The 16,247-nt window shown below is 44.1% G+C and overlaps 1 protein-coding gene across 30 annotated transcripts in view; it reads right to left on the bottom strand.

Moving 5' to 3' along the window:
- EIF4G3 (eukaryotic translation initiation factor 4 gamma 3) overlaps positions 1–16,247 on the bottom strand; it is a 147,422-nt gene that overhangs the window by 68,661 nt on the left and 62,514 nt on the right. For 10 of the 30 annotated variants that reach the window (XM_055798917.1, XM_055798920.1, XM_055798923.1 and 7 more), the window contains 2 exons: positions 9,510–9,605; positions 4,230–4,262 (listed from right to left, as the gene is read on the bottom strand). The exons of 1 other annotated variant lie outside the window; for it this stretch is intronic. In XM_055798917.1, the coding sequence (XP_055654892.1) occupies positions 4,230–4,262; positions 9,510–9,539 (63 nt within the window). In that variant the 5' untranslated portion in view covers positions 9,540–9,605. Of the gene's footprint in view, positions 1–4,229; positions 4,263–7,940; positions 8,055–9,509; positions 9,606–16,247 lie in introns of all 30 variants that reach the window. 19 more of the 30 variants (XM_055798921.1, XM_055798901.1, XM_055798903.1 and 16 more) reach the window with 3 other exon arrangements.

Genomic DNA, 16,247 nt, shown 5'->3' with positions numbered 1-16,247 from the left:
TGTGTCAAAAGCCTGTTGAAGGCCAGCCAGATAAGAGGCTGTCATCTAGAAAAATCAATGATCAAAGAGAGCACCAACCTCCCTCTGATAAACCACCACTGCATTTTAATTGATTTTCTATTTATTGCGTATTTCTAAGCCATCACTTCCAGTGAGATGTCTGTGGAACACTCCCTCCCTACTCTAAAAGATTCACTAAAAAATAAACTTGTGGTAAGAGTGCTGAAAACAAATCTGTGCTAAGCTCAGCCCATCGAACGCAACATGCATAGACACCCGTCTATTTTTCCTAGATGGGCTCAAGGCTGGCAGCTGCGATAGAGACACGAAGGCTGCGGAGAAAAGCAGCAAAAGGGAAGTTCAACAAGATGTCACAGACACTATCAAACTGTACATCCAGGCTCTCCGCTTCCATTAAGCTTTTAACACCAGAGACAGCCCTGTTAGTCATCCTTAGCCTGGGTCCCGTCAAGAAGGCTGGTGGGATAACCCGACCCTGACCTGGAAGCAGGAGAAGTCTGCACAGGCAAGACAGCAGGAGCCACGTTTCCTTGCAGACAGAAGCGGCACACTACGTTTGCTCTTTCAAACTTCAGCACAGGCACCTGGGCTCAGCTGAGGAGCTGCAGCTTTGAGATGTGAAGTTCTGCTGCCAGAAGCAGAAGCTACAGCAGAAAGTCCTCAGGTCCACATCTTGCTTCCCCAGCAGCCAAGTGCAGCCCTATGGGACCAACACAAGGCCTGTTTCCCCCGCTACATGCAGATTTTCCCTGTTTTATTATTTACTAAATGATAAAACAAGGGGCAAAACCCACCCCTTTTTGTATGCACCATGGGATTTAAAACTGGCAGCTCCTTTCCCCGCACGTGGATGAAGACAGGAGTGACCAGAAAGGCAGCCGTTTCTGATGGCTTTCTAATTCGAGATACTCCAAAAAGCTACGAATTGGTTAGTCCTGAGTCAGCTCAGGGAGTAAATTCCCGACCTCTCCAAATCACACGGCTTTTTAACAGCACCAGACAGCCAAACCCAGCTTTCTGTTGTATAAGCTCTACTCGAAAGAACTCCAGTAACCCCAAGCTAAAACTGGGACAGACTACACCAGCAACCTCAAACTAAATTAGTCTGCCATAACCAGTAAACTAATCTCAAATACAATTATAAAGTCAGAAAGGGAGCTATGACATTTCAGTTTATACTTGTTCTTATTTCTGTTTTTAATTACACTGGCCTCTTCTGAGCATCCATTTTAAAATAACCCATACGCTCCTGAAGTCACTTCTTAAATTGAGGGTTATCCTACATTTTGGATTTCAGATGAGAAGAAAACTGCTGTTTTCAGTTGTGCTTCATGAGGATCAGAAGCAACGAAGTGACTCAAAAACCTAACTTTGAAAGAAAAAACAACCAAGGATGCTTTGTGCATAAAGTGGGAAACAGAGCAGCAAGTCCAGGCAGGGTGGTAGCCAAGTCCGCTACAGCATTCTGAGAACACAAGGTGACAGTATTTTTAAATATACTGCCACAAAACACTCTGTAGGGTCCATTTTCTTTCTCCTATAAAATGAGTCTTTTCAGTGGTTTCTCCGTTGGCCATGTTACCAGAATCAAGGACTGCTGACACGCATTTAACTTGTCATCAGAACCACTGCAGCTATTTTCATTTCACTTCAGCCACCATTAATGCAGCATCCCAAATCTCATTCTAATTATTTTCTCTCAAGCAGGGTTTGACTATGCTTTCCATAGCATCGACTGGCTATCAACCACCCGGGTAGACATTCCCATCAGGAAAAAAAAAAGTTGCTAATAAAGTTCCCAGTCAATTTCAGGTGTTAAATCATGCTAATTTGAGTACTTTAAAGATCTAATAATTACAGCAAGTAACATTAAAGAACAATCCATTATTTGACTGAAAAAGACACGGAATCAATACGAGGCATATGTTAATAAAATCCCACTGGGATCGACACCGGAGTCGTTGCAAACCTCATCTTGCTGCCACCGCCTCAGAAGAGCACGTTTTTGCCACACACATTAACACTGCTGTGGTCGATTTACATATTTGGCACTTTTTAGGTTACAAAATCTCGGTCTCGAAGCCTACCGGCTTATGTTACACAATTTAAACGTGTCAAAAGTTTCCCATGTGAGAATAATTATTTACATTGGTCTCGAGCATCCTCTAAGTTTGGGATGAGCTCGCTTCAACAGCTGTGACCCTCCTGCGTGGGTCGGTGGCAGAAATCCCTCCCTCCATTCCCAATCCACACCACAGGCAGAAATTTTGGGATTAAAAGAGCTAAACCGCTCATCTACAGCCCAGGCTTCTCCGTGCCTGCCCGGTTCCAGCGCTGATAGATAGAACTGGGAATAAAGCCTGAAATGTTTCTCTAACCGTGACAGCTTCTCTCAGATAATTATAAACAGACTTCAAATGTAACAGAGTCAAAAACTCTAACTGCCACACTATTAAATATGTAGTGATAAAATCTGGAAAACACTTGGAAATTACAAGTTTTAACCTGCAAGCAGGGTCATAACTGGGTCCAAGAGAAAGTTTTAAATCAAGTTACGACAGATTGGTGGTAGTCGTATCAGTAAAGCCACTAATTGCTGGAACAGTTTCCTCCAAGGCTGTGCTGCCTCAAGACTCGCGGTCCAAAATCTGCTTGCAGCGAGCTCAGTGAGTTTTATGAGAATATTAAATGGCTCACGCTGAATACATAATTCGCCTAGTAACAACCTATGAAAGAACTAACGAGTTGCTGATAGTGATGCATTTTTGGTATTGCATAATATAAACACAGCCCTGAAGTCAAGGCCAAGAAGAAAAATATCTAAACAAGATACTAATTCCGTCATCCTGCAAACATTCCTCCACCGCTGCCTGTCAATGCAATCCCTGGCCACGCACAAAAATGATCTCTCTTCTCACACACGTGACATTTGCCATTTGCCTGCGAGCAAACAAGTGCAAATGCCTCATTCTACTTTTTAAGCCCTTTTTTTTTTTTTTTTTTTTTTTTTTTGGCCTGCTCTGGCAGGATGCCTGCCTCCATGCTGCACTTTGAGGTGGAAGGAACAAAGATGATCGGGTTTTTTGGGTGTGAGTGCCCACTCGACACACTCACCCCCTCACCTCTACAGTATTAAACTGCTCATACTAACAGGAGCGAAGTGAGAACAATATAATTCTCCTGAAACAAACCTTTTATGACTTAAGCCCCTGTCCAGACATCACTGGAGTTAAACGGATTTTTTATTTTTTATTTCCTATTAACTTGGTGGAAACAACCTGCTCCTTCCAAACGAAGAGAAAGAAGAGTGACACGGAAACAACCGAATCTGGGAGAACTTTCCTGCACTCATCATGCCTCTCCTCCTCTTTTCCACCTGTCAGCGTCACCTCTGTCCCCTCAAAAGTTGCAAGAAGCAGCAAAATCAGGGGAAAAGGGTTTTGGCAAGGATGAATACAGGAGTTGATAAAAAAAACAACTTTGGAGACCTCGACTACATGGAAGGGACCTGTGTATCTGTCCTGGCGCTGAAGAGGTCCTCTGGGTATTCCCGTCACCCTAATAAGCACCGCCCATGAGTTTCACGAGCCAAAGCTATTCCTGATTTTCATTCTTCTTAATCAAGTGGTTCCTTACAAAGTCCAAGTCATGCAACAGGAATACTACAAAGATTCCTAAATGTTTGGCTTTCACGAGGGAAGTAAAAAAAGTATTAAGTTGATGTGATGATTACAGATAACCAGGCGTATCACACAAGAAACTTATGAACTGGAAAATCATTTGCCTTGCTCTGAGTTTGAAAAGCAGGATTTTCTAGGGATGCAAACACTCGGTTCTCGTTGACATCTTCACCTCAGGCAACTCAATCCACCGACTAGTTTGAGAAATATTCGGCCAAGTTACTAGCCACTTGAAAAGGCAAGCAAATCTCACAAACACCTGGCAACAGTCTCTACAGGATCTCCTTTCCTAGGGAAACGGCGTTAAGTGGGGTGGTTAATGAGTGCGGTGACACCAATTGAGAATTAAAAGTGTTACTCTGCGTTGCAGGCAGCTTGTTAGCGGGGTTATGCACGTGCTAGTATCTACTAACAGAGCTGGTTTCCGAAACGAGCCTTCGTTCTTTGTTAGTGGGTGAACCACCTCCAACCACCCACCTCCCCCAGCCAATTAGTTTAGGATGATAATGAAGGGGCAGGGTACTGTACCTGGTGATGGGCAGGTCGAGGCCCCGCTGCAAACTGAGGAAAGGCGGGAGAAACAAACACAAAAGGAAAGGCACAAAGAGTCAGAAACACCACAACGAAACCAAAATGTCACACTCTATGCAAAATAAACCCACAAGAAAAAAAAAAAAAAAAACAAAAAACTAAACACACCAAAAAACAACAAAAACAACCACAAAACAGTCAAAAGCTTTGCTGCAGGACAGTGACAGACAGGTACTGAGATATAACGAGTGAACATCGCTACGGGGAAAGTGTGCTGCTCGAGAGCCAGGATATACACAGCCAAAGCTGCTATTTTCAAGGCACTCTAGTGTATGGATGCAGGCATTCTTTATCCTGCCTGGGGAAAAAAACCAAACACCAGACAATAAAACCATAAACCAACTTAAAACAAGCAGCAGTGGAGATTTTTTTTAAACTGGTTTAAGGTGGAGGTAAATGGTGAAAGCAGCTGGACTCAGAGCCGTTCCAAACATTTGGTGGGAGCGGAGGATGGAGAGCAGGTAAGAGCCAGGTAGGCACAGCTAGTGTCCTGCCGGCGAGGGGGCCGTGGGCAATTCCCTGCAAGGCAAAGATCAGCAATTCTTTCTTTCCCCCCGCCCCCACCCCCCCCATAACAATCACAATATAACCCTCCTTAACGAGTCGGATTTGTCACCCCCAGCTGAAAGCGAAGGAGACAGGTTAACCCGTGACGTCCCTGGGGAGCTGAAGGCATCAGCGGTTGAGCTCGAGTGGAGTACAGGAGGTCCCGGTTCCCAGCCCTGAGCTCGGGTTACTCAATCACCTCCCACCCACTTGGGTTACACGAGGAGCAAAGTAATCAGAATTGAACATGCTCAGTAAACATTCAAAGCATTTTCCAAAAAGGAGCTGATTGTTAAAAGTAGAAATAAAAATGAATGCAAGAAATGGAAAATATAAATAAAGATGACGAGGTATCCTCTTCAAGAAGTCAAGTTAGGTATTTAAACCCTTAATTCTCAGTGTAATAAGGAGAGCACGACGACAGCAGATAAATCTACTGATGGTAGCTCCAATAATTACATGGAGCAAATGAAACTAGACCCCACGGTGGCTTTTTACCCACTGCATGCCTCTAACCTCTTGCTGTCTGTGACCGCTCAGTAACTCAACACAGGTGCCGAAGCACACGGTACAGTCCATCCCTGCCGATTCACACTACAGGGACTCAGTGCATTTCACTTTCTGCCTGAGAAGAGTGATCAAAACTGGCTACTAATTATTGACTTTCTTAATGTGAGGTTTTTTTCGGTAAGAAAAAAGGGACCAGGGCTCACCTGCAGCCTTACCTCCCAGCTATTTTAATGCCATCAAACATGAGAAGCAATTTATAAACATTGACTGGTCCAGCTGATTTTCTCCTTTATACACATTTTAATTGTCTGTATTTAAGATTTCCAAATACTAGTCTACCAATACCAGTGTTTATATATTCCTTCTACCTTCGCCTCATTGTGACACTTGGATGAAAAGCCATAAAAACCTTCGGAAACGAGAAAATATGCACACATGGACTAGTTCTAGTACAAGAGTTTATAAAGAATGACCTGCACTGATTCACAAAGTAAGAGTTTCCCCATCTTGAAAGCTTTCCCTAAGCCTTAAAGAAAAAAAAAAAAAAAAAAAAGAAAAAAAAGCAAAGCACAATCATCTTGTAAGACTAAAGAGCTAAAATTTCTATTTTCATAGCAACCGCAGGACAGAAGCACTCAGAGACTCCCAGCATCCTCCCAAGGCTCAGGATGTGAAGAGGACAGTGGCTCTGCTGATCGGTCCTACAGTGGTGAGAAATGGGCACATGGATGAGTCTCGGGAGGTGAACACGCTTCAAGTCCTTATTTTCCTAAAGGAAGAACTCCTCAAAATCAGTTTGTATGTCTTGTGTTTGAGAAAAGGGAAGAAAGCTTACCCTGGAAGGGCTGGCAAGCCTTTCCCACAGGGCTACACAATTCACACTATACACAATGAAAAAAAATGAATCAATAAGAGAATGATGGGGTGCAAAAACCTCACGTTGCTTAATTTCAGGGCCTCTCTTACCACTGTTCCACAGAAAAGATTTGTTCTTAGTGTGTTTAAAACAAGAGCTGGAAGCTGTATCTTAAGAAGCTAAAAGTACATTCCATAGTGAAACGTAGTATGTGTTACAAGTTAAAAAAAACCAACCAAACAAACAAAAAAAACCTTCGAAGTTAGTGAAAAATACCCTAACCTATTTTGCAGTGGTCACCATTGGCTCTTGATATTTTTAATTTTTTTTAAATAATTCAGGTTGATAGGATTTATTCCTATGAGTAGCTGTAAGCAACAGAACAAACTGTAGTCACTGCTGGCTCAGATTAAACAGACACTTTAGTGGGTTTTTTTCTCTTTCCGATGAAGGTAGTAAGATAGAAAGGAAAATTTTATGAAACCTGGGTCCAACATTTCTGCCACCCGCACTCTTTATGGTCCTGCTCACTGCCTTGTGGACAACAGGGCATGTTCTCTATCTGCTGACGTTGAGCTGGCACACCTCAAGCCTCTGAAAATAACCACTTCTGGATCGCTCGAACACCCTTTCTGATCATGGGGGTTTTTGGCAGATATCCTAGATTTGGACAGTTAAAATCACCTGGTTCTCAGGGCTGGCATCGGCAAGAGCTAACGGATAATTTTCGGTAGGGCTGAACGCCTCTGATTTCATTTTCCTTCCCCCAGCTGGAGCTGCACTTTGAAATTCTCACTATTGGAGTGATGCTACGATGCTAATGGGGAGAAAACATGAAGCCAGTTGGATTGCAAAGGCAGCTGTCCTGGAAGGAACAGAAAAGCCTAAACTCTGCAATTGCCAATGGCCCTCGGATGCTGCTGAAACAGGATGGAGGAAACTCTGGGTGCTCGAGGAAGCAGGATTAGGATCAACCTCGTTAGCGCAACTGCCTACCTACCCACACCAGCCACCCCAGCTGTGTGACAGACGGGACTGCGCTATGGAAGCCTAGGGATGGCAAAGACATCCTGCCACCTTCCTCGTCCCCTCCTTTACCCTTCCCTCACCACCAAAAAAGACGGTTCAAAAATAAATTCAAAAAGAATAAGTAAATCGAGCCCAGAACAAAATGCAAGAGTAGTGCAGGAGCGGGCCAGTCTTGCATTTGTTTTGGGGTGGGGAGGTGGAATGAGATGTTATGGGTGCAGCTTTAGTAATGGGGGTGGAAATGGTGGCTAGCAGAGCGGATGGCAAAATCTGCAGACAGGAGAGTTGAAAAAAAACCAATAAAAATATAAAAATGGCCGACAACCGCAGACAAATTCCTCCTCCATACCTCCTCAATAACGGGGCCAAAACCCTACAATTTGTCACACTTTTCCAGCCAAATTTCCTGAAGACGTTATCTCCTGAGCGACAAACCCAAAGTCGCCCTGGTCTCTGTCCTACGCCAGGTCAGACCCTCCCAGCTGCAATTCAACTTTGGACCTTGCTTTGCCACTTAACCTGGCAGAAACTGCCACAGTAGCTCATGCTTTTAGCAAAGAAGCAAAATCAGTGCATTTCTGTAGATCAGCCAACAAAAAAGATGTGGTAAAAAATAAATAATAAAGAAAGAAAGAAAGGAAGAAATAAAAACAGTGCCATCGGCACAATTGCCTGCAAGAAGGAGTACAGTTTGTTATATTGCTTACAATGCAGTATTTTATCCAGCCTCTTCCAGCCAGGGACCTGTAAACCGGACTCTGTTCCAAAACCTTCCTCCTCTTCCAGTTGTCTGTGCAATGTATTGGCACTGTTCTGCTGGGCTGTCAAAAAAACTGGTTTAGAGATGCAGCTCTTCAGTCAGGTTTTTGCTCCAGTTCTAACCATATAAACTTATTTGCGCTTTTCAACAATTAAAGGTAAAGAAGATGATTATACTTACTGAGAAAAAAAGGGGTTTTTACCATCAGTATCCTTCATTACTGATCAGAACGGGGGACTAAGGAGGTGGGGGGGATCCGGTTACAAATTCGCAGCTGTCCACATCACAGAAACTTCATCAAAACTGGTGTTAATTGGCTCGTTCATCGACACAGAGCTTAACGGGCCTTGGAACTAACCCTTCTGCAAATACCCTGGAGGAGAAACCTCCAGAAGTGGGGCAAGTGCATCAGTACGGCTGCACATGGGGAGGACGCTTGCCCTGTAGAGATAGATATATATATATATAGATATAGATATATATATATATATACACACACACACACACACGTGTGTGTGAAGTGGACAAACAGAAGACTTCCGTCTCGGAGGCCTTCAGTTGCCACGCTTCAGCAGCGTTTATCTTATTCTAAAAAGAGAAGAGTGCTTGGAAGGGTGCAGTGGTTTTACGGGCAACCTGAAAGCGTTAGGACGCAGATGTGGATCGGCAAGAAGCGCAGGGCTTGCTGCTCCCTTGGCTAACTGACACCCGAGACATGGCGATGGTAAGCTACCCTGCCTCCAGAAGCTGGGCTAAGCACCTGATGCCCCAGGAGGGTCTCCTAGCATCACGTGGAACTGCGCTACGAGCAGAAATTCCCCCCAAAAGAGCCTGGTTTGGGGAACCAAAGTCCTACGATAGCACAGCGGTATTATAATACATACCAAAGGGAAAAAAAAAAATACGGAGGACAATCAAACCTAAAGTTGGATGAAAAAGGGGCTTACCACAAAAAGATGTGGGTACACAGAAGCTCTAGGTTAAATGCATCAGCACCCACAGGGTGCCAGGCAGTAAATGGTTAGAACTGATTCAGTGGCGCTGACTCGAAGTAATGCCCAGAAGCCACTGGAGACTGAGTGCTGCTGCAGAGAATTGCTTTTGTTTACTCATCTTTGGTCTATCACTTTATGAAATATTTCCTTAAAGAGGGAAAAAAAAGAAAAAAGAAGAAAAAAAAAACCGAAGAAAAGAGAAACGTTCTGGCAATGAATCTAAAGTCTAAAATAAAATGAACCTGAAAGCAACTATGCTAAAAATAAATTGTGTTACTTGAACGTAGATGAAAATCCCTCCATCGCTTCTTTTCTGATAAGCCACTTTAAAAGGAAAATTATCCTACCAGGACAGTGTCTGAAAAATTCAATCAAGATTTGCCATTTGGAATGTGCCTCCAGTTCAGTAAAACACGCTTTCCAGAGAACCGGCTGAGTGCTAGAGACACACACATACAAACGGTGAAACACACAAACGAGGAAGAAAGAACATCAGGTAATGGCCATATGGGCTCCCTTACCGGCGAGCGGGTCTGAGGCTGGGTGTTCATTGTCTGAGGGGCTTGAGGGTACACCAACGTGGTTGGAGCTGCATTCTGTCCTGAGGGGTAAGGAGCCTGCCAGGGAACAAGAAAAATCAATAAAAAAATGAGTGTATCAAATGATTCATCCCAAGAGATAGGAACTGAACACGTTATCAGACGGACTGCTGATGAACATTGAAATAAAGACAATATAGGTGACTGCAATGGAGGAAGCCTTCTCCATCAAGGACCCAACCAATATCAACACTACCCTAATTAATTATCAACGCTACCCTAATTATTGACGCTACCCTAAGCTCAAGTGCCGCAGTGGAAAACATAACGAAGAGGCACATCAGTGGAACACCGTGTCACAACCCGTGTTGGCCAACCACCTCCTTCCCAAAAGTTTCCTCTGAACCTGTTTCCAAGGAAAGCTGGAACTGTAGGTATCGCCGATAAATCCTCCAAAATAAGACAAACGGCAAGAAACAAGCTCAAATGCCTTTAATACAAGCCACTGCTGCTTTAAAGCGTCTGCAACACAATGAAATGGCCCAAAGTTGTCACAGATGTCAGGCAGACCACGGGTTGGGTGAATTTTTCATAGTTCCACTGATTTCCATGGGCTATAACAATTTATACCACCAGATGCTCTCCCTCATGTTATACGCCCAAAGTAACAATAAACTTGAGCTGTAGAGTTACGATCACGTTTTAACAAAACATTTAGAAATAACTTTACAGAGCACCTTTTTCCCTTTTTTAAGAAACAAAAACCCCCTATAACTTACTTTTTTTAAAAAATAATAGTTTATTATTGTAATGGCACAGAAACCAGCCACTAGCTTGCACCAGCCTTCACTTTCAAGAGGCATTAGCCCAAACTCTATGCACTGCCCTGTAGCTCCTGCACAGCTCCATCACAAGTCACTTTTCCAGCTCCTCAGCTCTTCCCCCTTCACTGTCTACATCCTTGTGGTGCCACCTCTGGATACTGGCACTGCTAATGGCACCCACGGTCCCCGCTAACCTCCTGGCTACGTACTATCAGATTTACTCAATGAATCAAGGTGCTCATAAGGTCTTGGGTCTCCTCTGGGACTTCTCTTTGGGTTCATGGAAGAGATTACAGGAGAGGATACGCTTAAAAACATCGCAATCCCTCTCTGTACACAGAATGATGATATATTCATGCCGCAAGCCTCGCTGAAGAATGCCTTCTCGTCTTTGAATTTCATGGCCCTTGCATTAAAATCCTAGAGCAGGTCTAAGGAACAAAGGGACCCATTTCACCCGTAATGTGGTGTTGGGAGAACAGGTTTCACGGCACCAGCCTGCAGGCACGTTTCGGGGTGTCTTTGATTTGAACTGTGCTATATATTTTATTTGAACAATTAAGTTTTTAAACAATAAAAGTAAGTTTTACCTATTTGTACTGAAGAAAGAAAGAAAAAAAACCTGATAAAACTTCAGCTGTCAAGAGAGGTGATCGAGCATAAAGCCTGAAGCTGGTTTAGGCAAATAGCTCAAGGAGTGGTGTAGAAACAACATAAAGCGTGCTGCTTCTAGAAAGAAATTCAGTCCTGAAGCCTGCAAAAACTTCCAGGTCTGAATTAGCAAACTGTGCCAAGTATAATCAGGCACGTTCTGGCTTTCAAGGGAAAAATCAACCAGTCCCTACAAGGTGAAGGATGTATGTTTTTAAAGGAAAAGAAAGCAATTTAAGAAGAGTTTTTCTAACAAAATAAAGCTACCATAATAGTATGCCACTGGGTAAAGCATGTGCTTACTTCTCGCCTCCCAGGCTGAGTCCTACAGCAGTCACAGACCTCACCCACAGCTCAGCCTCTTCAGCCCTTTCAATGTGAGCAAACGTAGGATGCTTTTGCAGCAAAAATGTATCTTGTTTTGGAAGAGCACCCAGTACATCTCGTTGTTGAAAGACATCCACCACCCAGTGCCCCAGCACACACTGACCAGTGTCCTGTGCCCCGCAGAGTGTCTACGAGACAGCTGGAGCCTGTGTTACTCTTTTTTTCTTCTTTTTCATCCCTAGACATAAAATCTCTGCTTAATCTCCTGCTGATCAAAATGTAATACAAGGTAAATGAAAATATAGTTTTAGAAACAATCCGTCTGAGGAATTTTCCAGTCTCAGAAAAAAGAAAAAAAAAAAAAGGCAAAATAAAATGTGGCGGAGGGGAAAGGACTGAGCATAGTCCAAAAATAGTCCCGTCCCAAACACCTACTGCTGCAATACCTCCTATTCCTATGCTTCGGGACAATACTTACACTGATCATTAAAGAGTAAAACTTAAACGTGAATACACAGACACTTAAGGACAGCTAGCAGGGCATTCTGTTATTTTCTACCCGATCCTCACGTTGCTTTTTGGATCAGAGAAAAGATAAAAATGTCTGTCTCCAAGCCTATCACTAGATCTTTGGTGTGATTTAGGACAACGGAGCACCCTTGGTGGAATATTTAGCTGAAGAACATCTTTCTGTAGTAGTTGATATCACCACAGCAACAAAGACGCTGGTTCAAGAGCAATTAAATGCTTTAATCTGCTCCTGCTATGGAAGCAGCAACCTCTGGCAGGTAAGCTGGGCAGGTTTTTCCACTGCCCCTCCTCGCCAGGAGCTCATTTGGTCGAATCCTCTCCAGCCAGCACTTCCCTCCCTTCTTACCACTGGCAAAACCTCAAATTCGTGTTCGCAACTAATTTGCAAGAAGCCTTCTAATTTTTTGAGATGTCAGATGCAGCGTCAAATATTTTCCCCTTTTATTTGACAAGTGTGATTCTGCTTGAGCTGCTCGTGTCAATGCTGTATAATAAACAGTATGTACCATATCTCACAGCAGTACCGACACCACAGCATCGAGTGATCGCGGAGTAATCGAGTGCAAACGAGACAAGGGAAACTCTGGGATCTTTTTGTCCCCCACCTCGAGAAGCTGTCCTGTGTTTGTAGGAGCTCGCTGGTGACTTTCTGCGCCTGGGATCTCTGCCCAACGTGAGATTACGGCCTCTCCCCTCAGCGGATCAGCAGCTTTCTGCGTCAATCCATGCACCCTGCAAAGGGTCCGGACACTACACCAGCCTGCCAGCCGCAGTGAGCACGCTGGGTAGGTGACTGCGTCGGGAAATATTTTGAACACTGGCAGTAAACGAACCAGCTGACCACCAGCTCCTTGTGCCTCCCTGCTCCGCATCTCAAGGGAAGAGCCCTTATCCCAAATGGTTTGAACTGCTGCTCCCTCAGCATCTCAGCAAAGAGAAAAGAAAATACCGACTGTTTTCCCCCTCCTCCAGGCTCGTGAAAACATGTTTTCTTCAGGTTTAACTTGCGCACAACAGAACAGAGCCTAAATCAGATCTAAAAGACAGACCTAAAACAGATTCCATGCTACCCCCAAGGTCCTCACCTCCAAAACAGCCTTAGTTGGCTTTTAATCACCCAAGCAAAAGGCAATTTGAAAGAAAGAAACTGCAGCTATCACCAAGCCTAAAAAACCCGTGAGTTTGAGCAGAATGACTGTAAAGCAGGCATTTTTAAACACACTGCCAAAGACAGCCACCTCATTGACAACAGATGTCATTTCTGACACTAGCAGGGCTGAGAGGCAAACGCAAGACGACACTATCTAGCGTTAAATTTGTTGCAGCATTTAAGCCCTAGCAGAATAAGCATAGCATTATGTTGTAAAGGAAGAAAAAAGCATAGGAAAGCTTAAATAGCAGCCACTGAAGGGTTTCTGCTATGAAGCTGCCGTCAAAACAAGGCGATTTTGGACAGCCAGTGCTGTCTGCTCGGGGTGCGAGGTTCACAACTGCAGCCTTGAGGAGCGAGCGCTACCCAAATCCCACCGAAGGCAACAAGCATCACCTAAACAAACATCTTTGACAACTATTACACAACAAATGCTTCTGCTCGGCGGGCTTCCAACCAGATGGAGGTGTGCCTTCGCTGCTATTTGTGTCAAATCCACAAGGGGGGGGGGGGGGGCGGGAAAGGGAGGAAGAAAGTGCTTTATGAAGTTCTGCAGGTACTAAGTTCACATCTAAGTAGCCTGAATAAACTATCAAAACATCCAACGGAATAATCACAGCGCTCCACTGCTTTTCAGACAAGTCAGCTGATGAAAAGTATTGCATCTATTCATCTGTCAAAAGGACTTGTTTCTGTGCCAAGCAGCTAAATAGGTACACAAAGTAATATAATCACATGCAGTCATGCTGGAAACGTGGCTTTTATACACTGCTGCTGAAGTGCAGAGGATGAAGTGAGCAAATGAAGAGACCAGTGAGGAAATGCTCCCCAAATCCCCAAAATAAACTACAGTGGAGGGGAAGGCAGGGAAGCAAATACCGTTCTGTATAAAAAAATTGGTTCAGAAGCATCTAAATTCTGGCATTGAAATCCCTAAAGTTCAAATAATTGCAGCACCCTGAGGTGGAAGAGAACGGATGGCTGCTGAGCTGCTCCACTTTTGAGGCAGAGCAATTTGCTTCCCTTAAAGCTTTCATCTTAGTGATTTTATATTTCAGATGGGGCTGTTCACGGGGGGGAAGGCGATAATAGTTGTGTGTTTATGTATTCCCACAACTTGCTGGGGAAAACCCTTTCTATCCATTTTCCATGCAGTATTCACCTTGGGCTGCTGACTGTGCTAAGCAAAAAAAACCCAACAAAAACACTACCAACAAAACAAATGAAAAAAGTTATTCTTAGATCAGTTCCCAAGCTGGTTAATAAACACTGAGCCTGCTGCGTAACATGACTCCCTCGGTACTGACTGTACTGGGAATAAACAGGCAAAGTACACACATCAGGGTCAGAAAAAGCTGAGTCACGCAGCTCTCTGCCTCCCGCAGCCGGTGGAAATTTATTTTTTTTTTTTTTTTTTGGAACAAAACTCTTTAAATCCCCAGGCAGAAAGGTGTTGCTTGGTGAGCTTTCTGCCTTCAGCAGCACGGTTGGGTTGAACGTGGGAAGGGGTTAAGTCCTGTTGTCGTTTCTTGAATCCTCTCTTGACTTAGGAAGTTCAGCTGGGTCTATATTTACTGGTTACATACGAGGAGGAGAAATGGTCTTGTAGTTCCAACACATGACCGTGACTCAGGAGCCTGCTGCTCTATTACTATCGCTATCGCTGTGACCTTGGCTGAGAAAACCTTCGGACTCCCAGTTTCTTCCCAGTAACACCAACGCAGCAATCGCGCTCCGGTCCAGGGTGAGCTGAAACTCTGCTGAATGCCAGCAAAAAGCTTTAATCTCTTTGGGAGGAACATGACGGCGTAAGCAAAACGTTTTATAACAATAGGAAGCATGCTGGGGCCACAGGCAGCCGTTAGCTATCCTGGAGCGACCCTAAATGGCATTTTTTTTTGTGTGTGTGTGGCCACAACAGAAAGCAATGTGATGCTCACACGTGAATAAAAAAAACATGATACTTTGCTGTAGTGGTTTATATCTCATTTGAGCATTCAGATCACTGCGCTGACAGAGAGTACCCAGCTAAAAGCTTACTGGAAGTGCCACCATGTCTACTGTCACAAAGATTTTTTTTTTTACTATTTTACGTTGAGAGAGAAAAGAGCAAAAATATTCTTCAGCTGGAAATGGGATAATACTGTTGCAAGATCTCTCCCTCCCTCCAAAAGGCCTCCAAGCAAAACCACACACATTCCTCTGGATGTACAGGTGTTCCTGCACGACAGTGGTCTTTGACCAAAACATTCACTGACCCAGTTAAATGCTAAATATTGATTAAAACCAAACCCGATGGGCACTTAGAGTAACACCGTCATGTATACTAAGGGATCCCCAACCCTAAATTTATAAATTCTTATTTACACAAGCTCCCTGACACAGAATGCAGCTGCCCCTGGAGCAAGGTATAGGAGACAGCACCACAAGAGTCACCGGCAAGATCACTGCACAGATGTTTCCTTTCTATCCCCATTTTTAAAAAACGGACTCAGTTTTCCTTCCAGCTGCTGAACTGTTTTCCTCGAGGAAAACCACAACAGGGAGTGCAGGACAGGCTGTGCTGATGCACCAACCCTCGAGGCTGCTCTTGGAGCCTCTCAGGAATTTTCCCCCTGGGTCACTGGCCTGCACAGGAGGAGTTTGGCTTCAGATGCAGGTGTAGAAATCCCCCCCGCAGCAGCATAAACCATCACTTGGTTCACAAGCGAGGAAAGATGGTGCCAGCAAGGACGCAGCTTTAATTCTGAATCATCATTTATCTGTTGAGTTGGATTTGCTCTGCCCTCCCTGAAATCAAATCACTGTCCTACGAAACAACTGCAACCGCGGAGTACCCAATAAGCAGAAATCTCTCAGCGTTCAGTTCTTAAATTTTAATCCTCTGATTATTTTTTTTTTTTTTAAAACCTGTATCTTCATTTTGACCTAATAAACTAGTCTGCAGGCAAGCACATGCTAGAACAGCAGTTCTTCAGATTGCTTCAGATTTGCCTCCTACAAAACCAGAGCCCTTCTTTTTCCTCAAGCTTTGGTTTCTGAACGGCCCCAGTTTTCAGACAGGTGTGTATCAGCACAAACGCACGGTGTCAGCAGAGGCAGCTCTCCCGTCTTCCCCCCAAACGCAACTGTTTGCTCCTGTGCTCTTTCAGCAGTGTTGCTGGCTTCAGGAGACTGCAAAAAGGTTTGAAACTTCCAGATTGAATGTTGCAGCAAGGTTGTATTTTTTTTTCAGAT

The sequence above is a fragment of the Falco peregrinus genome, chromosome 3 (assembly GCF_023634155.1).
Source record: "Falco peregrinus isolate bFalPer1 chromosome 3, bFalPer1.pri, whole genome shotgun sequence".
In the NCBI taxonomy this organism is placed as follows: Eukaryota; Metazoa; Chordata; class Aves; order Falconiformes; family Falconidae; genus Falco; species Falco peregrinus.
Note: the sequence above shows the minus strand (reverse complement) of the source record. Positions and strands in the feature narration are given on the sequence as shown.